Source organism: Eschrichtius robustus, chromosome 13 (assembly GCF_028021215.1).
Source record: "Eschrichtius robustus isolate mEscRob2 chromosome 13, mEscRob2.pri, whole genome shotgun sequence".
NCBI lineage: Eukaryota > Metazoa > Chordata > Mammalia > Artiodactyla > Eschrichtiidae > Eschrichtius > Eschrichtius robustus.
In genome coordinates, this window is record NC_090836.1 from 61014632 (window position 1) to 61037998 (window position 23367).

The 23367-nt window shown below is 35.2% G+C and overlaps 1 protein-coding gene across 1 annotated transcript in view; it reads left to right on the forward strand.

Moving 5' to 3' along the window:
- TRHDE (thyrotropin releasing hormone degrading enzyme) overlaps nucleotides 1-23367 on the forward strand; it is a 394881-nt gene that overhangs the window by 270026 nt on the left and 101488 nt on the right. The window contains exon 7 of the mRNA XM_068560705.1: nucleotides 11815-11880. Coding sequence (XP_068416806.1) covers nucleotides 11815-11880 — 66 coding nt within the window. The remainder of the gene's footprint in view (nucleotides 1-11814; nucleotides 11881-23367) is intronic.

A 23367-nucleotide genomic window follows, 5' to 3' on the forward strand; every position in this document is an offset into this window, starting at 1 on the left:
TATGGTTATATATATATATATATATATGGTTATATATATATATATATATATGGTTATATATATATATATATATATGGTTATATATATATATGGTTATATATATATGGTTATATATATATATGGTTATATATATATATATATATATGGTTATATATATATGGTTATATATATATATGGTTATATATATATATATATATGGTTATATATGGTTATATATATGGTTATATATATATATATATATATGGTTATATATATATATATATGGTTATATATATATATATATATGGTTATATATGGTTATATATATGGTTATATATGTTATATATATGGTTATATATATATATATATGGTTATATATGGTTATATATATGGTTATATATATGGTTATATATATATATATATATATATGGTTATATATGGTTATATATATGGTTATATATATATATGGTTATATATATATATGGTTATATATATATATATATATATGGTTATATATATATATGGTTATATATATATATGGTTATATATATGGTTATATATATATGGTTATATATATATATATATATATATGGTTATATATATATATATATATACACATACACACATATATGGTTATTATTTTCAATCTCTTTGTGGGAGCCTGGGGCTTCTAGGCTTCTAACCCCAATCTCTCTCCTGAATTCTAGGTTTCAAAATTTAACTATGTGTGTTCTATCTGCCTGGAATGTTCTTCCCCAGTTGTAAACATGGCTTGCTTCTTCAATGAATTCATGTCTGTGCTCAAATGTCAATTTATTAGAGCAGTCTTCCCTGATTATCTTATGTAAAATTTGAGAGTCCATCTTCCCCAGTATTCTCTTTTCCCTTACCCTGCTTTATTTTTCTTCATAGCGATAGTCAGTACTTGACATGATTGTATTAAGCTGTTTCTTTGTTTATTAACTGCCTCTTCTACCTAGAATGTAAACTCCATGAAATCTTTATTTGGTTTGTTCTCTGCATCATTTTCAGTTCCTATAGTAATGCCTGACACAGTGAGCCCTCAATAATTGTTTGTTAAATTCACAAAATCAATCTTTAAATTTACCTTAGTGTGACAGTTTTCCCCCAAAGTGTTGGTACCTGTATTCATACTCCCACTGGAATGTTTGAGAGATAGTTTCCTCACATCCCTATCTATAATTGGTATTATTAAACTCCCAAAGTTTTTACTTGGCTAATAGCTGTGAAATGCTATCTTCCTGTTTAATTTACATTTCTTTGTTTATTAGTGAGATTAAGACTCTTTTATGTGTTTATTGCCCATTTTCTTACTTTTTAAATTTTCTGCGTATATCCTTTCCCCATTTTCCAATAGGGTCTTTGTTTGTTTTAAAATTTGGTTGCTTATGTATTTAATCATTGATTAATGGAAGGTTTTCTTTGTATTCTGGATACTAATCTTTGGTTGCTAATAAGACTGTAATTTATCTTTTAATTTATGATGTCTTTTATCACGCAGATGTTTTTAACTCAGATGTAGTCTACTTGTCCATTTGCTCTTTTATGCTTCATGCTTTTTGCTTTGTTTAAATGTCCTTCTTTATCCCAAATTCTTAAAGCTAGGCTTTGAGATTTTTTTCTAATATTTTTTAAGTTTTATATCTTATATTAAGTTCTTTAATCCATTTGGATATCTTTTGTTGTTTCTTTTTTGTGTGATGTACAATGTAATGTCATTTTGGTTTAGATAATCAATCTTCTCAGTGCCACTTATTGAATTTCCTGCCCTACTCCCACTCATGTGTGATACCATCTCTGTTGGCTATCGCCAGTATCAGCTTTGGTGCATTTGCACCAAAATTCTGATCCCTGGTTTACATGTGCATTCCTGCTTCAATAATTCTGTCTAAGGTCTAACCATTATAGCTTTTTAGGTTTGATATCGGGTATGATGATTCTCCCTGTCTTGTTCTCTTTCAAAATTGCTATTGTTAACTGTTTGCCAATCCATATGAATTTTCAGATGAAGACAGTTTCTAGAAAAAAAAAACTTTGAAGATTTTCTACATTAATTTTGGAATAATTGACATTTATTTGTAAAAGTTTGACATTTTTAAAATTGTAAAAAGATTGTAAAATTGTAAAAAATGCCATTTGTAAAAATTGAGATTTTTACAGTAACAATTCTCTTTAGCTTTGTGAGGAATATATATAGTTCTTCATTTGTAGGTCCTTGAGTCTTTGGATAATTTCTGTAATTTTCTCCATGAAAACTCTGAACAAACTTTTAATTTCTCCCCATAATTTTTGGTTTTTCCATATTTGTTTGTATATTTGCTCTTGAGAATAGGATTCTTTCTAAATTAATTCTTCAAATTAGTTTTTACTGATTTATGTTAACTTTCTTGATATTTATGTATTAGTCTGTGTCAGGCAAACATGCTGCACTTTTTTATTGATTTTATAGATTAGTTCTATAGATTCTCTTGGATTTCTGTAGGGACTTTCACATTATCTCTATATAATACTAATTTATTTCTTCATTTCTAGCTTTTGCTTATAATTCTGTTATTTGTTCATTTATTTTATTGTGTTTTTGAATATAAGTATTAATAAGGAACATTCTTGTCTTATTCCCAACATAACGGAGAGGACTTACAATGTCTCACCACTCAGTATATTTTTGGAAGAGGGCCTTTAACAAGTTAATGAATTCCCTTCTCTTTCTAGTTTATTGACATAATATTTTGAATGAATGCTAAGTCATAACAAATGTTTTTCATCTCCTCAATAATTTCTTTATTTTCTATTTCATTAATTTCTGCTCTTAATAAGTTATACTTTCATGAACATTCATTGAGTTTACAGTATTGTTATGTTTCAGATTTCTTTAATTGAATGCTTTCATGTAAGTACTATTTCTGGCACTGTTGAAAGCTCCCTGTTTTCTTGTCTCAGATCTGTGGTCCTCTTTTTTGGTTTCCTATTGACTTAAATATATATTACCCTGTTTGAATACCAATGCTTGAGAATACTAAAAAACAAAAGGCTGCAGTGTAGGATATAAGCTGACTTTCATGGTAGGGAAGATTGAATAGCCATGTGTTGGCTACAAGCTCATGGTTTGGATTGCTGATTTGAATCTAGCAAGTTGTTGGTGGATACTTTTCTTAGCTAGGACCATCTTTCACTGGCAATGGAAAAGTTATGGCACTGACAACTAACAGGTGTGCCAATAATAAGTCTAAATGTTCTGACCTACATCTAATTGTGGAAAGAAGAAATGCTCATATGAAACAATTAGTGAGTGATGTAAAATAATTTGATAAATTATGTAGTTTAGACATAAAGGATTTATGACTGCAGAGGAGAGAAAAGCATTGAGGACTAACATATTTGTAGGAAGTTTCATATTATAGTATGGACTTTCCCTGTGCTTTTGAATAATTTATGGGGCTTAGAATATAAGATTGAAAAAGAATGTCATTGCAGTTGAAGTAAATAGCATGATTAAAGCATGAAGGTATAAGGTATGCTCGTGGGATATGAGAAGTTCAGCTTAACTAGAGGCTGATTATTTGGCCATATGGAAAAAGTATTGGTAGGTAATGGTGAGTTTCACTGTGTATGGCCTTGATTTACTACCATAGGAATTGTTTTTAGAAAGGAAAGAGTTTGAGGGCAGGGTGCTAACATAAAAACGATGGTAATGATAAAGATGATGGCAATAACTACAAACTTCGGTTGAAGCAAATGATATGCCAAACACTGTTCCAAGTACTTTATATGAATGATTTAAATGAATCCTCAGAAAAATCTTGAGGTAATTATTATCACCATAATCATCATCGGTAGAAGTAATCTTTGTTGCTGTTGTTCTGTTCTAATTGTAGACACTTAGGCAGCTTCTATAACATGCCTAAGCTCTCACATCCAGTAGATGACAGAACTTGGACTTTTAGCAGACATTATGCTTCTTCAGAAGTAATTATTAAAATTAGTCTGATGTGATCCATAAGATGGACTTGTGAAAGTGAGAATGCTTCTGAGGTTGTCACTGAGAGGCTGTGAAATAATTCAGCTGTGTAGTGAAAGAAACTTAGCCTCAGGAAGTAATAAGTCAAAGAGGACTCCAAGGTTCCAGGTGCGAGTGACTGGGGCAGTGGGGCATTAATTCTGCTTTCTTTGTCAAATTAACTTTCTTTTTTTGTCCTTTTTTTCCCCTCTTCCTCTTCTCTCTCTCTCTCTCTCTGTATTTCTCTCTTCCTTTCATTTGGGTAATCAATTTGAGCTATCATACTCTTGTAAAAAATAAAGGAAAAAACATGTTTTTGAAAAACCATGGAGGATTTAAGATATGCTTTTACTCCAGACTGAAGACATTCTTTAGTAACAAATCATGTTAGAACATCACATAATCTCCACACATGTCCAGATATAGTGCAAAGACATCATTTAGAAATTTACATTAAAAAAGTACTTTAATTTAGGATCAATAGACTAATCCTTTCAGTAATTTAGAAAGTAACAAGAAAGTCTCACCTTGTAGGTTTCTGTGCTAATCAAAGAACTCAACAACTGAATGAATGGAGACAATTTCCGGTAACTACTATACCTGTGTCACTTTGAACAGATTACCTGTTCCTTTGTCTCAGTTTCTCCCATATGTAGACTGAATATAATGATACCTTTTTCCATACCTGCTTCTATCTTTGAGAAGAGCAAACACATCTGTAATGTGGAATATTGGAATATAAACGCTAAAGGACTTGTTTTATATCTATATCTACATCTATATCTATCTATCTATATATATCTTTATCGGTATATAGTTGCTTTACAACGCTGTGTTAGTTTCTTCTGTACAACAAAGTGAATCAGCTATATGTATACACATGTCCCCATATCCTCTCCCTCTTGAGCCTCCCTCCCACCCTCCCTATCCCACCCCTCTAGGTGGTCACAAAGCACCGAGCTGATCTTCCTGTGCTATGCCGCAGCTTCCCACTAGCTATCTATTTTACACTTGGTAGTGTATATATGTCAATGCTACTCTCTCACTTCGTCCCAGCTTCCCCTTCCCCACCGTGTCCTCAAGTCCATTCTCTACATCTGCGTCTGTATTCCTGCCCTGCCACTAGGTTCATCAGTACTGTTTTTTTTTTTTTTTTAGATTCCATATATGTGTGTTAGCATATGGTATTTGTTTTTCTCTTTCTGACTTACTTCACTCTGTATGACAGACTCTAGGTCCATCAACCTCACTACAAATAATTTCATTCTAAAGGACTTCTTGAGAAGACTAAGAAGGAAAAGGTTTTATTTGGGTGTGTGTGTTACTTATTATTAGAATATACTCAGTACCAACTTATTCCAGTGACCTATCATCCAACAATTTATACTTGTTTGTACTTCAGCATTTAAAGTCGCCCTATTGGGTTAGGTCTTCTGAGAAGGAAACACAATGGTGTGAGATATTTACCTGGGAAAAGAGCCAGAGAAGGAAGCGAGAGCTCCTTGAGACCACACTGCAGCTCACAGCCTGTGCAAGGAGAGAGGGAAGGGAGAAAGTCATAGGCTTGGAGTGAACTGAGGGAAGTGCAGCCTTCATGGTGGCAAATGCAAAGGAGAAATAGTAGGAAATCTAAGCAGTGCCTTTTCACAGTTGCCACATCCATGCACAGCACCTGATAAAAATATCACTGTTTTCAACTTTGCTAGCCCTTTGTTCTTACTGAACCTGCCTGAACTAGCTTTATGTCTCCTAGTCCATCAACATGTTCTATTCTGCTAGCCAGTTTATGTCTTCTATTCATCCTCAATCCTGGGCATATTGATCAGCTTCAACTAGGTCCTCTTCTGGGAACACCTATTGATTCTAAGCTCTGAGTAAGTCTAAGAATTTCTTTTCTTTTTCCAAGTTCTTACTATACCCAGTGTTTCTGAAGAGTATCATGTAACTATTTTGATTTGGGAATCACAAGAAAGTCATCCAAATTGGTTAAGATTACTGACTTTGGAGTTGCACATGACTGGGTTTCTAATCCTGGCTCCCCTGCTCACTACCTGTGTTAATTTGGTCAAGTTACACACATCCGTTCAAGTCTCAATTTTATGATCTGACAAATAAGGATAGTAGCATTTTCCTTACAATATCGTGAATATGGCACATAACAGTTGCTTAATGAATGACAGCTATGTCATTAATAACTTCAACTAGGACTTAGGACTTTTCGGCACATTTCCACATGTTTTGGACTCCTTTATACCTTCTCACTGGAGTTAATTCAAACCTAGTTCTACTCTTTCAAATCACATAATCTTGGGACCACATCTCCTTCATTACTGAACAGTGACAGGCCATCTCTCATTCAGTAGTTATTGAGAACCTGCTATGTGCCAGAAAGTTTTTTGCAGTGAATCTACAGTGGTGAGTCACACAGGCCAAGTCTCCACCTCGATGAAGCTTACAGTCTATTTTGTCAACTTCATTGTTTTATACTTCAAAAACTTTAACTTATTTTTTACTTCCATTTTCTGTCTTAGGCCTGTCTCAGAGGAAATTTGTCCTTATCCTTTTCCAAGACTAACCCTAGTTCTTTTCTTATTTGGCTATCCTAGAGTTTTGTTCCAGCAACCATCTCTCGGACTACTGTGTATCTAGTAGTACCTATCTCTACTAGATTATCTTTTTCTTTGCATGAAATTTTCTCCCACAGTTTTAAGAACAAAAACACAAACAAACCTCATGTGAACATGCATATTACTTTCTCTTTTCTTCCTCTGTTTCCATTATTTTGCAATCTGGCTTTCACTCCAAGTCTATTTAAATAGCTCTCTGGGGCTTCCCTGGTGGCGCAGTGGTTGAGAGTCTGCCTGCTGGTGCAGGGGACACGGGTTCGGGCCCTGGTCTGGGAGGATCCCGCATGCCGCGGAGCGACTGGGCCCGTGAGCCACAATTGCTGAGCCTGCGCGTCTGGAGCCTGTGCTCCGCAGCAGGGGAGGCCGCGATAGTGAGAGGCCCGCGCACCGCGATGAGGAGTGGCCCCCGCTTGCCGCAACTAGAGAGGGCCCTCAGACAGAAACGAAGACCCAACACAGCCAAAAATAAATAAATAAACAAAGTAAACAATGCGTTAAAAAAAAAAAATTCTTAAATAGCTCTCTCTTAAACGTGACCTACTTTGGTCTTCTCTTAGCTATCTATTTTTCGTTAAAACTGAAGCACTCATTCTTAAAATATGTTTTCTTTGCCACCACGTATACCCAGTTCTCCTTCTATTTGTTTTTTCAATCACAGTGTGCCATCCTTTGCTCTTTATTTCAATTTTTTTCATTGATTTTCTCAACAGGTATTCATTGAGTGCTTATTACAGGCACTCAAGTGCAAGTCATACAGAGTCCATAGTTTCTAAATTCTGTTTTCTATCTCCCTCACTAAAACCTCAGAACTCTTCTCTTGGCAATCTCACCCCCTACAAATCCTAATTTATGTCTTCAGTCAAAACCTTCCAGTTAATTTCATTCCTATGGTCACATTTTACTTCTGTTCCTCTGGTTCCCTATTTGTTCCTCAAACTCCACCTGTTTCAAATGAATCCTACCATATTCACCTAACACTTTCTTTTAAATTCCAAATATCTGCTAATATCATCTTCTAGTCACTCAGGCTTTCAGATTTAAAATGATTTTTGTTCTCTTGCTTAAACCTATCTCTGGTTTTTATCCTCACTGCTACCATTTGCTCCTGGTTAATTTACTTCCTCCTTGGAGTATTATAGATGAGTCCTCACTTTTTTAACCACTTTTCCAAAAATTCTTCCTGATCCTCTAACAGAGTTCAAATGTCTTAGTCCTGGTATTCAATCTTCTCTAACAACTGCTTCAGTCTTATACTCCATTGAATCTTCTATCACCTAGTTGTAAGCCCTTTGTCTTTCAGTATTACCTTAGCCACTTGTGCTTTTCACTTTCACACCTGCATGGCATCACACTAAGGCTGTTCCTCCCATACCATGCATGCTCTGTGTTTACCTTTGCTCGTGGAATCCCATCCATCCTTCAGAGTCCAACACAAGTGACACTTCTTTAGATCCTCTTTACCCTTCATCCTCCCGCTCTTCTGAAACACTGTAGAATATTTTATTTCTTTTGTCATTCATCTTATACTACGTTGTATATTCTCATCTCACTTAGGAGGGTTTGAGGTCCTTGAGGATAGAGACTTGTGACATTCCTATTTATGCTTTACAGGATCCTGAGCACGCAGCCTTCCTCAGTAAGCATAGGTTAAAAGAATAAAGTAGTGGAGATCTTCCTCTCTTCAAAGTGATTACTTATCACTGAAGTACAAAGATAAGATAAAGTAATAAACTGTCTATCCTGGCTGAGTAGTCTTCTAGAATGGCAAATACAATAAGTAATTGCTATGTGTGCAACTAATTTCTCTTCCTCTCTCATCCAGGTATTGTGTTAAGGAGCAGCTTTCTCAGCCAGGCAGAGGGAACAGGGGTACCAAGTCATAAGGACACAGTCCTTTCTCCGGAGATGTTTACTGTCTTTGAGACTGACATGCATGCAAATGATCGCATGTAAAATAAAAGAAATTTTAGCTACGAACTTATATGAAAAAGATACTACAAATACAAAAATTACTAAATGACTAATGGGTTTATAAGCATACTCTTGTCGAATAGTCTTTATGAAACCTTAAAAAAATCAGGTCGTGGGACTTTCCTGGTGGTCCGGTGGGTAAGACTCCGCACTCCCAATACAGGGGGCCTGGGTTCGAACCCCGGTCGGGGAACTGGATCCCACATTTATGCCGCAACTAAGAAGTCTGCATGCCTCAACTAAGAGTCTGCATGCTGCAACTAAGACCAGGCAGAGCCTAAATAAATAAATACTAAAAAAAAATTTTTTTTAAAAATCAGGTAGTAGTTTCCATCCTAATATCTCTCTGAACTTTAGTATAGCAAATGTAGTGATAAGTTTTCTTGATTAAGTTTCAGAATTATACAAATCTTGCAGAAATAGTATATTTATTTCCCGTAAAGCTATTTAGGTTGTGTAACATCCAGTTTGCTTGATTGGGGCTAGAATTTTGAATCACAAGTGAGTATAAATTACAATGTTGTAAATTATATTTACTTTGGTGAAAAAATATTTTAAAGACACAATGAAAGGGGATTCATTGTTTTCTTTTTTGAACAGAGGTTTACAATGAGTTTTGCCTGCATTAAGAGGTATGATCTTTGTTATAACCCATATATAGTAGGTACTTAGTATGTGTTGGCTGCATGATGACACTTGGAGAGCCCATCTGCCTATGAAGTTCTATGAAATAGAGATTTTTAAAATTGAGCTTTGGAAAGAAAAGGCTAGTTAAATATAGAAGAATGCATGCATACTACTCTGGAGAACTTAAAATGTTCAAATTGGCAAGACAGACATATTTTTGAAAAGTTAATTAAATTATACAATATAATAATAATAGGGAGTTCAGTAATATTATATAACTTTTAAATATTGATTATATTTCCAGATTTTCTCTCCTGTTAGTACTCTGCTACAGCTCAACCTAGACAGAAAAATGGGTACATTCTTTTTTCTTTTTTTATAAATTTATTTATTTATTTTTGGCTGCGTTGGGTCTTCGTTGCTGCATGCGGGCTCTTCTCTAGTTGTGGCGAGCAGGGTCTACTCTTCGTTGCCGTGCGCGGGCTTCTCATTGCTGTGGCTTCTCGTTGCAGAGGCCAGGCTCTAGGTGCACAGGCTTCAGTAGTTATGGCTCGAAGGCTCTAGAACGCAGGCTCCGTAGTTGTGGCGCACGGGCTTAGTTGCTCCCCGGTATGTGGGATCCTCCCGGACCAGTGCTCGAACCCGTGTCCCCTGCGCTGACAGGTGGATTCTCAACGACTGTGCCACCAGGGAAGCCCGGTACATTCTTTATGGTTAGGAAGAACTCTTTTGCCATTAGCCCATGCTAAATTGATAGTTTTTACAGCCCGACAAGAGACGAAGTCTTTATTACCTAGAGGGAAACACTTAAATCATCTGAAGATGGCTGTTCTGTACTGAAGGAAAGTTTGAGTTGTCTGCTCGAGATTCTGTCTCACGCCCCAGGTGGCAAGGGTTAGTTTTTCTGCCGAACTGACAGTTTCCACCCTCAGGGTGGGTAGATTAGATTGGAAAATATATAGGAGGGGAGCTTGTCAAGGAAATTCAAGGAACAGAGTTGATAAGTTCTAAAGGGAATTCTAACCTGGTCCCCAGATTGAATCATAAATGCTTATATTTTATGGATTTATACAAGTGTGCAGAAGATACAGACTAAGAAGCAAAAGAAAGAGCAAAGAGTAGAAGGTGTGGGAAGAAAATATACCAGAAGAGGCATACAACTCTATGGCTTGTCCAGCTCATCATTTGTTGAGTTGTGAATAAAATACCAATTTTGAGAGCAACTGTGGTGATGACTAAAAGTTTCTGAGACATTTCTTTAATGGTGATTCATGGAGCCTGAGTACTGTATTGCATTAAAAATTTGGAATTACAGGAAACAATTCTGGTAACAAACAATGGAAATTCATTCTTGCATCTCTGTACTGGCTGCTGCAGTCCAGCCCCAGGCAGGATGAGTCTATATGTGGTTCTTATGATTCTCTTATAAAAAAGAGACACCTGGTAAGAAATTAGTGGGAAATGTAGTCATAAAGGGATTTATTTCCCTTAAAACCAGGCTATCATTTATACTTAAACTTTTGCTGCTTATAATTCACTGCTTCATAGTTAAAACAATTTGGTGCAGATTGAAATATCTCCTTGAAGGCTTATTTATATTTTACATACAGATTTGTGATCATCCAGGCTTAGCCATCATTTCTTGGAATGTTTCATATTGATTACATGTCAGCCTTTTTGCACTGATAATGCTCTACAATAAAATAACTGTTCTCAAAGTGAGATAGACTCTTAAATTAGTATTTTCTTCTATTATTCTAAATATTTATATCAGCCACGTAAGCGTTCTACTTGTATGTGGATTTATAGAAGACTCTAAAAGGAAAAAAAAAAAACCGAGGAAATAAAAATCATTAGCTTGATATAATACTGACAGCTAATACTTCTATCATGGTTACTGTTTTTCAAACCCAGTTTGAACTACCTTACATACAGTAATATATTTAAATTTCAGAACAACCATAGTAAATTGGGACTATTATTGCCTGCACTTTACAAGTGAGAAAAGTGAGGAACAGAGGGGTTAAATAGTTCTCCTGGGTAAACATGGAGGGTAATGCCAGAGCCAGGATTTGAACCCAAGCAGTCCGACGGCTTGGCACTCCTACTGTCCACTTCTATGGCTAAATTATTCTTGGTTGAACCAGGGGTAGAGTATGTAGCTGTGTTACTTCAAAGCTATGTTTTAACATGATTATTTATTAACATGGTTGTCCCTCCCTTACTAGATTATGAATTTGTGAGTACATGAACCATGTTTTATTAACTTTGTCATATACAGTGCTCAATAAAATTTTTATTATTCCTGAATTACAGCTTATTATTGCTCTGAGAGATTTTATCCAAGAGACTTCTATTTTGAAGTCATTGGTTTTAGATCCACAAAACTTTTAGATCCACAAAACAAAAAATGCAATTGTTACCTCTAAGTGAAGTATTTCATTCATAATGCTCTTATTTCTTAACTATTTTAAAGAATAAAGTAGCATGAATGAAGCAAATTATTTTTTATGGGTATGGAATAATTTTAGAATCATGTGACTTGGTTGAAATGTTTTTTTCTTTCTTTTAAAAAACTACTCTTTCTTACAGGGTGCTGCTTTAATTAGAATGCTGGCTAATTTTATGGGCCATTCAGTATTTCAGAGGGGTTTGCAAGTAAGTAAAATGCTTTCTATTTTCTCTTACACTTTTCCTTGTTCCTGCATTTATTTTTTTTTTCAAATTTATTTATTTATTTATTTATGGCTGCTTTGGGTCTTCGTTGCTGCGCACGGGCCTTCAGGGTCCACTCCTTGCTGTGGTGTGCGGACTTCTCTTGTTGTGGAGCACGGGCTCTAGGCACGCGGGCTTCAGTAGTTGTGGCTCACAGGCTGAGTTGGTCCGCGGCATGTGGGATCTTCCCAGACCAGGTCTCGAACCCGTGTCCCTGGGATTGGCAGGCGGATTCCCAACCACTGCGCCACCAGGGAAGCCTCTCCTGTATATTTTTTAAAGATATTTCACAGCTTGGGAAATTGCTAATACAAAAATGCTGAATTTGATGGAAAACTTTAAGATGAATAAGGTAAGCAGTGTCTTTCCACATGACAAATGAAAGTGGTAGACAAGATTCCATACCAACCCACAAAACTCCAACTGTTATACCATTTAGAATCTCTTTAATGTGCATTTTAAAACTGAAGTAATTTTCAAATATATTATATCCTAAATATTCTATACAAGATTTTATGAAAGTCTGATTCCCTTTTCTTCCATTTAAAAGTTCATATAAAGTGAAAACAAGTTATGTTAGCCTTCTTAGAATTACGTATCTGAGAAATTCTTAACGCTTTTTTTTTCAGATATGTGCCTTTTATGTTGTTTGCTGTTTTAATGTTGACATACATAGACTGTTATTTTTTCCAAATATATTTAAATGTTTTTTAAATTATAAAATGCACTGTTTTAAATAAAGGGGGAAAAAAGAAACAGTTTTATTATAATACATTTATAGTATAAAGTATGGAATCTGGGAGTAGATTCTTAGAAAAGGAGGATTCTTAAATTCTTGAAAGCAAATACAAATATAGAAAAATAGAACTTTTATTCCATTGAATCTGTTGGAGTAAATCATGTTCCTAGCAGCTGTGATTGATGAATTATTTATGATGCATTCTACTTAGAAGTGTCCTTTAAAGTAAATTGATGTTCACCTGAAATACAATTATGCTAAGACAGAGAGAGCAATCAATCTTAGCTGTTCTTAGTAAGCTTTTCATTCTGAAATTTAAATAAACTACATACGGAATCAGGTCATATTTTAGTAGTGTAATTCTATCTTTACCCAAAATAAACCAAAAGATAAAATACAAAGCAAGAGTTAAATATGTTATGACAAAGCTTTAAATACGTTAACACAACAGAGAAAAAATATATAAATTTCTTGAAGAATAATTTCTCTTAGAAAGTTTTTTTACCGAATTGTCCCAGCAGGGGTTGAAATTTACTTTAATCAGCTCTTCCCATTAGGGACACCTTCAGAATAGCTGAATTCCATTGAACCTGTTTGCCGGGTGCTAAAGTCTCTATTCTGATCACATAGTTAGGAAAATCTTTTTTCTCCAGGTGTGCCCTCCATGAATATCAACTGTGTGGAGAAACGTCCTTCCTTATCCCCACTCCTTTGTTTTTCCCACTGAAGTTGTAGCATGACAGTACAGTTCCAGAAAATATGTAAGCTTTCATAAGGGCTACACAAACTGAATTTGATTTCCTAGTAGCAAGTTGATGTGAAATCATTTTTTGTATACAATTTTTATTGGTTTTTTTTCTCACTTGTGTGTATAGATTTGCTTGGCAGATTGAATAACTATAGTTATGTTATCTGGAAAGGATTATTGTTTTGCAACATTTTTCTTTATCTTGTCACAATTTCTATAGTATGCAAAATACATCAATATTTAATACACCCTTTTCTACTGACCCAGTCTGTTCAGTTTTATCTGAAACAGTTAGACTATACCCTCTGACTCCCATTATATTAAACTTTCATTTGAAGCTTGTTTTAATGTGTGTGCCTTTATGCTCTGATACTTGATTTGGTTAATTTTCAACTGTGGGACTCTATGTTTGTCAACATTGCATTTCATTTGCCTTGTGACATCTCATTGATCAGATAGATCTTTATCCTTCAGTACTTCCCTTGCAGCTTTATTTATACTCATCACTCAAACTGATTTAGTGTATCATCAGCAGTTTGGATTAGTTTACAGTAGATCCCCCTACGTCTAAGTGATAAATTATCATCTCTTGTGCATGAAGATGTATGGAATACAGTTTGGAAATGACCTCCTGAACAGACACTTCATGTCATGGTACCGAGTGGTCACAGAGTTGGTATTAATATATTTCCCATCCACGAGGCTCTGGGGAGTCTTGGTTTACATGTTGTTGAAAAAGCTAATCTGGGCTGTCAGCGCTTACCTCTGCTGGAAAATCTATTAATTGTCTTTACATTAACCATGGATATTTCTATGTTGACAAATGGAAGTTTATATTTGCAGACAGAGCCAGGGTTAGATTTCTAGGTGTAGGCATCCCAAGTTGCAGATAGTATATTTTTCATATATTTTCCCCTCCCTCTCTCCCTCTTCCTCCCTTCCTTCCTCCCTCTCTTCCTTTCTTTTTTCTTACCTCCTCCATCTTTCCTTTCCTTTTTTTTTCTTTTTGTTTTAGTGCTTGGACTTTAGCCCTGATGTTTCACACAGAGACAATAGTATAATGGTGGTTTCTTCTAAAACTTGTGTTCTCTTGTATTTTTTATATCCTAATTAACCATCTTAAGCTCTTTTGGGAAAAAGGCAAACACTTTTTACAAATACAACCACAAATATATAAAATATGATATATTTACATGATATAAATTTAAAATATAATATAAATAAATATATGATATATCATAATAAATATACATAGATATAAAATAAACTATAAATATATTTGTATATTAAATATGATAATAATATAGAAAGATGGGTCAGTTCACATGTTTATATTTAACTTAGCAAGTATTTGAGTATGGATTCAACTACATCTTTCTAACTTTTGTAATATTTTGTATTGGACAACATATTTCAGGTTTCAACTTACACGTATATCCTTCAGTAGGAAGGGACTCCTAGTACCCATAAATCCATTCGATCAGCTATCAGAAAGTCTGGTGGTAAACACTTTTATAGTGAATAATCACAACTTTCCTTGGTCTGATCTTCTTGATTTTTTGGTCCACTTCCCTTATTTCTTGAATTTTGTCTGATGCTTAAATTGTTCAGTCTTGCATAATTTTTAAAATAAGTTGCCTCAGAACTTCTTACAGTATGTAATAGACAGAACATACATTCTCTCTATTTAGAATGTAATAGACAGTATATACAGTCATAAAAATTAGTCCTGACTGCCATTAATGTCAGCTTCTGTTTTGTTTTGATGTTTAAATTGAAAGCGAAACACAGCAAACGAAGCTTGAACCCTTGTTGGATCATGTATGCCACTTGTAAATAATACATTTTTTAAAACATAGAAATATTTGTATTTTTGCAAACTCTGTATAGCTATTGTTCTTCCATAATCGCTTTTTGGGACACAAGAGGCAATGGAATAAGTAGGGAGAAACAATTCTTATTCCTGTTTCTAATTAATGATGGGCTTTCTGCTAGTCACTAAACCTTTCGTGGCCTCTGACTTTATAGTTACAAAATGCAAGAGTAGAATTAAATGCTCTCTAAGATTTTTTTCGTCTTTCAAATTCTCTGCATCTAAGACATTTAATGCATTTTACTAGCTAAACAATTTGGGTTTGATACTTTAATTTAGGACAGCTATTTCAATTTGATGGGAAAATTTGTTAACTAGATGTGCAAAAGTGTCCTTGAATCTTCAGTTAATCATCTGAGTATTAAGACTATTTGGCTTTGACCCTGTTGGGAGGGTTAGTGGAGTGAAAGTCAGGAGAGCCACCGCTAGATTTCAGAAAATCAAGGAATTTTGGTGTCACAAAGAAACAGCACCCATACACTCAATGTAGCTCTAGTCAGGTTTTGGGAGGGAGTGAACTTAGATGTGGTTGTTCAATTCACCGTCGTAATCCAGAAGTCCTTGAATCACTTTCTTCAGGTGGCTTCGGTGGCACTGTGTTCTGTGTGTCATCTTAGTTCACCTCATGTTCAAACCCTATTACTATAAGAATTGCTGAATCTTTCTGAAATTCTCACATTTTTAATTTCCTAGGCTTCTTATTGTTTAAGTACATATATATTAATTTTCACCCATATGTAGCAATGTTTATGTGTATAGATCCAGTAAATTAGGATCTACTTCTTTTACCTTGTTTGTATAATTTAAGCTTCCACAGCTCAAATCCTCATTCTTACATAAGTATTCTAGGCTTATTTTTTAAGTAAATAATTTGGATAAGGATTCTTTTAGATAGAATTGTTTCACATGAACTTAACCTTTCTTAGTTCAGTTTTACTTGTTTTAATCTCCCTAGTAACATTTTTTAAATTTTTCTTTGAGTTTTTTGGAAATAAAAGAATAAAGCTATAATTTTGAAATCCTCAGATAACATTGATTGGCTCAGTAGCTATTAAAAAATAATAGTACATAACTACTGCTTTTTCTTCTCAAACAAAACAATATTGTTTTAATGATTTGAGCCTGGCAGTACCATTCTTCATGTTGTTATGAGGCAATACCAGGGAACTGAAATTATGAAGAAAGGTCATTGCTAAACTTGATATAAACTCACTCTGAAATCCATGTCAGAAAGTGAGTCACCCTCCTGCTTATCCAATGAGGGCAATTCAATATCATTTAAAATATGGTTGAATAAAGAAAGATTTCTCTTGATTAGTATTTAACTGCTCTTTTCCATAAGGTAACCTACAAAAAGATGTTTGCCTCCAATTATCAGGGTGGAAATTGCTTATGCAAATCAATGTAAGGCAATGAGGTGTGGATAAAAAGCAAAAGGGAAATATCATTATTATTGGTTTGTGCTCATAAAATTCTGATAGCCTGAAGGTAATGACAGCACAAAGCTATAGGGATTATTAGTAGCAACAACATACTCAATAACTTGTATTCCAGTGAGAAGTTATATGTTAATATATGTACACAGGATTTTTATTTGAAAACTGCAAGCTTATGTTTGTGAAAGAGTGTTTGCTCCCTTGAATGTAGGTTTTTAGATAAATGAAAAGTCAGAAAATAACAGAGGAACAGAGACCATGTGTCAAAGTTAATTTCCTTTCTGAAGAGATAGTACTGTGCTTTTATCCAGATGGTAGCTGAATCATGCTTAATCTAAAATTAAATGACCATAGATAGGTTTTGTTCAATTTCTCCATGTTTCACTTAAATCACTGTGCAGTTTTAGGTATGGTATAGGTAGAAAGGTTAACTCATCGTAATAATTTTTTGTGATCAGTCAATACCATATGATAATAATACTATCATTGATGATGTTTAGTCATTGGATTTGACCTAATTAACATTTAACTTATTAAAGACCAACTACAAAGCTAAAATTAATGAGTACGCTATAGAGAAAAGTATTAATTTTAAGGAAAGATTCCATGGATTTGAGAATCAAGAATACTATCTCTAATAAAAATCAAGTACTTTAAAAAATTAAATAGCAATAGCTATTCATATTTCTCAATCAGAGAAAATAACTTCTATTCCTCAATTTCAATTAATTTGTTTGTTTACAGCTACTGACTGAATCCTTATCATTTTGCCTCTGAATTAAATGTTGTTAGTTGACTACTGTGACTATATAGCATTAACTAAAAAGCCTTCATTAGTAATGACATATATCTCTATTTGTTCATCCCACAAGCATTTACCCAGCTTAATGGGAGGCTTTAGAAACTTATTCTTATGGGTTTTCTTTTGCCTGTTAGTTAAGAGCTCAAGATATGTTATTCATTTTAACTCATAGGGTTGATACTATAAAATGATGTTTTTGATATCTTTAAAATGTATTTGTGAAATGATTTGACACATTTGGCTAATGGGTGATATATTCGTATATTGGTATGTGTGTAAATGCATACAGATCAGTGAATTGCACACACTGGGGTATGTATACCTATCTGCAAACACTCTCTCCCTCCTTGTAAATGTTACCATTTGGTTAGATTGCTAGTTCAGAGGTACAATAAACTTGCCTTAGAGGCATTTTTCTCCAACCTACTTAGCTCTTGCATCAGCAGTTTTCTTTCGTTTCCTTTTTTAATTTATTTTTTCTCTTAATTTATGTTCTCTTTTCAGAATGTTCATGTAATAGCCTAAAAGTATATATTTGGCAATTTTGAAAGTTTTGATGCTAAAGAAACCTTCTAGGTTGGGAAGTTTTCTTTTTTCTTTTTTACTCACATTTTCATAATTGCTTGGTGGTTCTAGTATATAGTTTAATACTAGTATTATGGCATAGATGTACATAATATTTTTAGCTTTTTCTTTGTTGGCAAACATTTAGATTGCTTTCCAATTTTTGTTAAATAAACAACACTGTAATAATGTTTAAATTATAGATTTTCCCATTATATTTTGATTGCCTTTTCATCTACATTTCTCGAAGCATATTATCAATTTTTCTTCTGAAATATTAAGCCAATATATAATGGTAGAAATAAAGTTTGAAAGTTCTCTTTTTATAACACACTAAGCAAACAACATTGTGTCTTGTTTTCAAAATAAATTTCTTACTAATTTAATAAGTTAAAAATTGCTATTTCAGTGTATATATTTTTATCACAACTGAGGTTGAAAACTTTTCATATATTCTCTTGCATTTCACTCTTATCACTTACTTTTTTATGCCATATTTGTCCATGTGTTTATCTGTTTAAAAAACTGAAGTTCTACTTTTTTATAACATAACTATTTATAAATATTCAATAGTTGTTATAAAAATAATGGACCATAACATATTTATACAACTTCTTTTCCCTATCATATCTAAATGTCAAAATTATTGTTCTGAAAAACCATTTGTTATAAATTAGTGGCTTAAGAAGAGGGCTATAAAGACCTATCCTAAGTTATGTATTTAGAACCTATCTTACAAAAGGTTCAAATGTATTCAAAATTCCATGTTGATCTACCTCTGTGTTTCTGTCTGTGGAAGAGAAGGCTCTGTGTTAGTATGACACACAAAGAAATGGGGATATCCATTTGTCATCCTGCATCTCATTTCCTTTTGCAATCAGTCTCTCGTATTCATCTTTTCTCTTCTGCTCAAGGTCTCTCTCTATGATTATGTTACAGATCATTTTTCCCCCCTTAAGAGCAATAACTCATTTTAGTGTTAAAAACTTTTCTTAGTGCTTTGTGCTAATAAACCAAAATTGTGATTTCTCTTGCTGCATCAGCTCTCTTTAGTTTTATATCCACGTTGTTCACCCATCAGATATGTTCAGTTACTCATTTATTCCACACATATTTATTACATAGCCACTCAATGTTAGACACTATGATAAATACCAAGCATTCAGGGCATGGTACACACAGCAAATATGCCCCCTGATCTCATGAATCATATAACTGGATAAGAGAGATGCTAAAAAGGAAAAAAGCAAATACAGGTCTATTTACTAAGTGTGATAAATACTCGGCAGGAGAAAAATCGGATGTTGTGTGATAACATATGGGTGGGTGGGTCAGGTAACTTTAGGTTAGGTGTTTAGAAAATCCTTCTTGGGAAGAAGGCATGTGTCTTCAGTTCTGAAGGATGAGAAAGAGGTGGGGGTCCCGGGAGATCATTCCAGAAAGATGGAAGGGCTTGTGCAAAGGGCTGAGGGAAGGAACTGAGCATTTTCAAGGAAAATAAAGAAACTAGCGTAGATGAGCAGCGTTAGTAAGGACAAGAGATGAGGGGGGAGAGGAGGGCAGGAGCTAATTGTGGGATGCCAAAGTGCACTGTGCTTAAGAGGGTTGGGTTTTATTCTGAGTGCAGTGGGAGGCTATTCAACAGTTTTAAAATTGGAACGTAACATGGCTCTATTTATATTTAAAATAGTTATCTGACTAATTGTAATAATACATTGGGATTGGAGCAATCAGCATACCAAGAGAGGAGGAATCAGGTAATAAAATTAGGAAGATATTTTAATATTCGGGTGAGAGATGACAGAGGCTTAAATAGTTAGTAGATGTACAGAGACATGGATGGATTCAAAATGTTTTTTGAAGGTAGAATGAAATGTACCTTGGGATAGATTGGGTGAAGAGTGTGGTAGTTGAGAGATGAGGAAGAAAAAGTACCTAGGAATGATTCTGAGGTTTCTGGGTTGAAGGCCTGAGACCAAGCCCTGAAGGGCTGTAACAGTTGGAGGTTGAAGGAAGAGGAGGGGGCTGGTAAAAGAGGCCGAGGTGGAATAAATAGTCAGAGAGGCAGGCAGAACACCAAGGGTATGGTGTTACTCGTGTCAAGAAAAAAGCCTATTTCAAGAGAAAAAGTGATTAAGGAGGTTAAATGCAGCCAAGGGGTAGAGCAGAATAAAGACTAAAAAGTGTTCCTTTTGGCAATTTGCAACTTAATGACTTTAGTGGAATGGGTTAGTGTCATACAGAGTGAAGTAAGTCAGAAAGAGAAAAACAAATGTATATTAACACATATGTGGAATCTAGAAAAATGGTATAGATGATCTTATTTGCAAAGCAGAAATAGAGACATAGATGTAGAGAACAAATGTATGGATACCAAGGGGGAAGAGGGAGTCTGGAGGAATTGGGAGATTGGGATTGACACATATACACTATTGATACTATGTATAAAATAGACAACTAATGAGAACATACTGTATAGCTCAGGGAACTCTACTTAATGCCCTGTGGGGACCTAAATGGGAAGGAAATCCAAAAAGGAGGGGGTATATGTATATGTATAGCTGATTCATTTTGCTGTACAGTAGAAACTAACACACATTTCAGAGCAACTATACTCCAATAAAAATTAATCTAAAAAAAAGAGTGGATGGGAAATACCTCAGTAGAGATAGTGTATGTAGGATAAAATTTTTTAAATTTGCCAAGGAAGGAGATCAGAAAAACAGGGTAGGTAGTTAGAGGAGGATAAGGGCTAAGGAAAGTTTCTGTTTTGTTTTTTAAAGATGGGAGACAGTTGTACTCATTTTAGGCTGGTAGAGAAGGAGTCAGGACAGAAGAGTTTGATAATGTTGCAGAAGAAAGAGACAACTGGGACTTTGGTTCTTGAGACAGTAAAAAGACTGGTCTTTGATAGGAGGGACCCTTCCAGTAAATTTGGAAATTGGAAAATAAAGGAGTTCATTTTCTGATGAATTCTATCTTTTTTTAAAAATTAATTAATTAATTATTTATGCCACACCTTGAGGCTTGTGGGATCTTAGTTCCCTTACCAGGGATCAAACCTGAGGCCACGGCAGTGAAAACGCCGAATCCTAACCACTGGACCACCAGGGAATTCCAAATTCTATGTTTTTAGTGTTATCTGAGGCAAGGTCAATAGCTGAAAGTGAGGTAATGCTGCCCAGTAGACAGATTTGAAGGTTGAGGATTGGGAAGAGTAGGAAGGCATGGCTGCCTGGTTTTATTGAGTGCCTATTTGAGTTTGGTGCTTATGAATTTATAAGAAAGCACAGGGGCTTCCCTGGTGGTGCTGTGGTTAAGAATCCGCCTGCCAATGCACGGGACACGGGTTCGAGCCCTGGTCCCGGAAGATCCCACGTGCTGCGGAGCAACTAAGCCGGTTTGCCACAACTACTGAGCCCCGTGCCACAACTACTGAAGCCCGTGTGCCTAGAGCCCGTGCTCGGCAACAAGAGAAGCCACCGCAATGAGAAGCCCACGCACTGCAGTGAAGGGTAGCCCCAGCTCACCGCAACTAGAGAAAGCCTGTGGGCAGCAACGAAGACCCAACGCAGCCAAAAATAAATAAATAAATAAATACTGTGAACCAGTTTCTATTAAAAAAAAAAGAAAAAGAAAACACAACTGCTCAATTGCATTATTTTTTCCGGTGATGCTCAGCTGTATGGGTACAGGTTTGAAGAGGGCAAATACTTGAATTCATCCAGGAATGGGATATTTGCCAGCTAGTCTAGTTGAAAAACAGAGCTGCAAAGGAGATGAGGCTGTTTGTTAGGAATTAAGATAAACTATGAGATAGCAGCTAGATAACCAGGGAAACAAAAGCAGGAAGGATCTGATAGCCATTAATAATGTTAACAGTAAATAACGTATTAGTAAGTGTATATTATTTTAACACTGAATAGAAGAAATCCCCCATGCTTCTGAGCATATGGGAAATTTAATCTGTCCTTATGGAATTCCCCCTGTGTCATGCCCATTAATAGGAGAATGTTCCAGGGAACTTTATCAGGCCGGAACATACAGCAAAGAACCGTCTGTTCTCATCCACACTGATAATCAGTCGTATTAGTTTCAGGAAAGAAGAGAGATAGTGCATGCTGCTTGAATGTTTGGTATGTATCTTGTCCAAGCCTTGCCTTTCTGGTCACCTGAAGATTAGTGTCTTTGCTGCTTTAGTGCTCCCTTAGGTATGGCTATTTTGTGCTGAGGAACCTAACTAGTGCCCCCATTTCATGGGCCCCTCCCCCCATTAGTGGTCTTGTCACCTCAGTAGACCTCTGGGAAAAACAGAGTTCTAGACCTCATGGTCTCTTTCTTTCTCCAGACTTGGATAAGGGAAGGTTTCTAAGCTTTTCTCAAGTCTAAAGAAGCTTTGATCTCAATTTTTTTTCCTTGCAATTTTACTTTTTAAAATTTAAAAAAAAATGTCCTCTGAGCACTTTCCTCCTACAAGTTAGTCCATTTAATCTCCTTGGGCCTCTAGAACATTTTGACTTCTCTTGTAGGTAGGGTTGAAGAAGAAGATGTTGACTCTAGACTTTTTTCCCTTGAGCTTGATCTTAAAATAACTAAAGTTTCTTGGGTTCTTTGTGTGGCAGGCTTTTTTCTTCCTAAGTGCTTTACTTGTTTTATGTCATTTTCTATGCACACTGTTCTCAAGTAAGTGCCGTATTATCTACTTTTTCCAGTTGAAGAAATTAAGGTTTAGAGAAAATAGATATCTTACCCAAGATCCCATGGCTGGTAAGGATTGGCCTGAATTCTTAGTGTTTCTGAATATGCACACTACCTCTTTCTCAACTGAGTTTCATTTTCTTCTCAGCGAGTCACCAGCATGGGGGGCTGAGTGAGAGAACTCCACGTACATGGCCTGCAGTCAGTGGGTATCTTGATTTACAAAAGGCAGTATATTCTTACCGGCCAGGATATACTTTATCTGTTTTGTGAGCTTGCTGCGGTCCAAACCCTTTACCAGGGCATTCAGAAAAAGCAATTCACAAACTTCAGTTTTACCAATAGATTCATTTTATGTCTCAATAATATTTCAAGCTAGTAGCAGAAGTGAGAGGTGGGGATATTTTAGTACCCCAGAACACCCCTATAGACTTAACATTCACGCTATTTTGCTGACAGGTGTAGGACCCTGTCAGGTTGTTCTGGGATGGAGTATAAATTCAACAGTGGCAATATTGCGCCTCTGGTGATGCTCTTGCATGTTGGGGCATTGATGGTATGATCTATAAT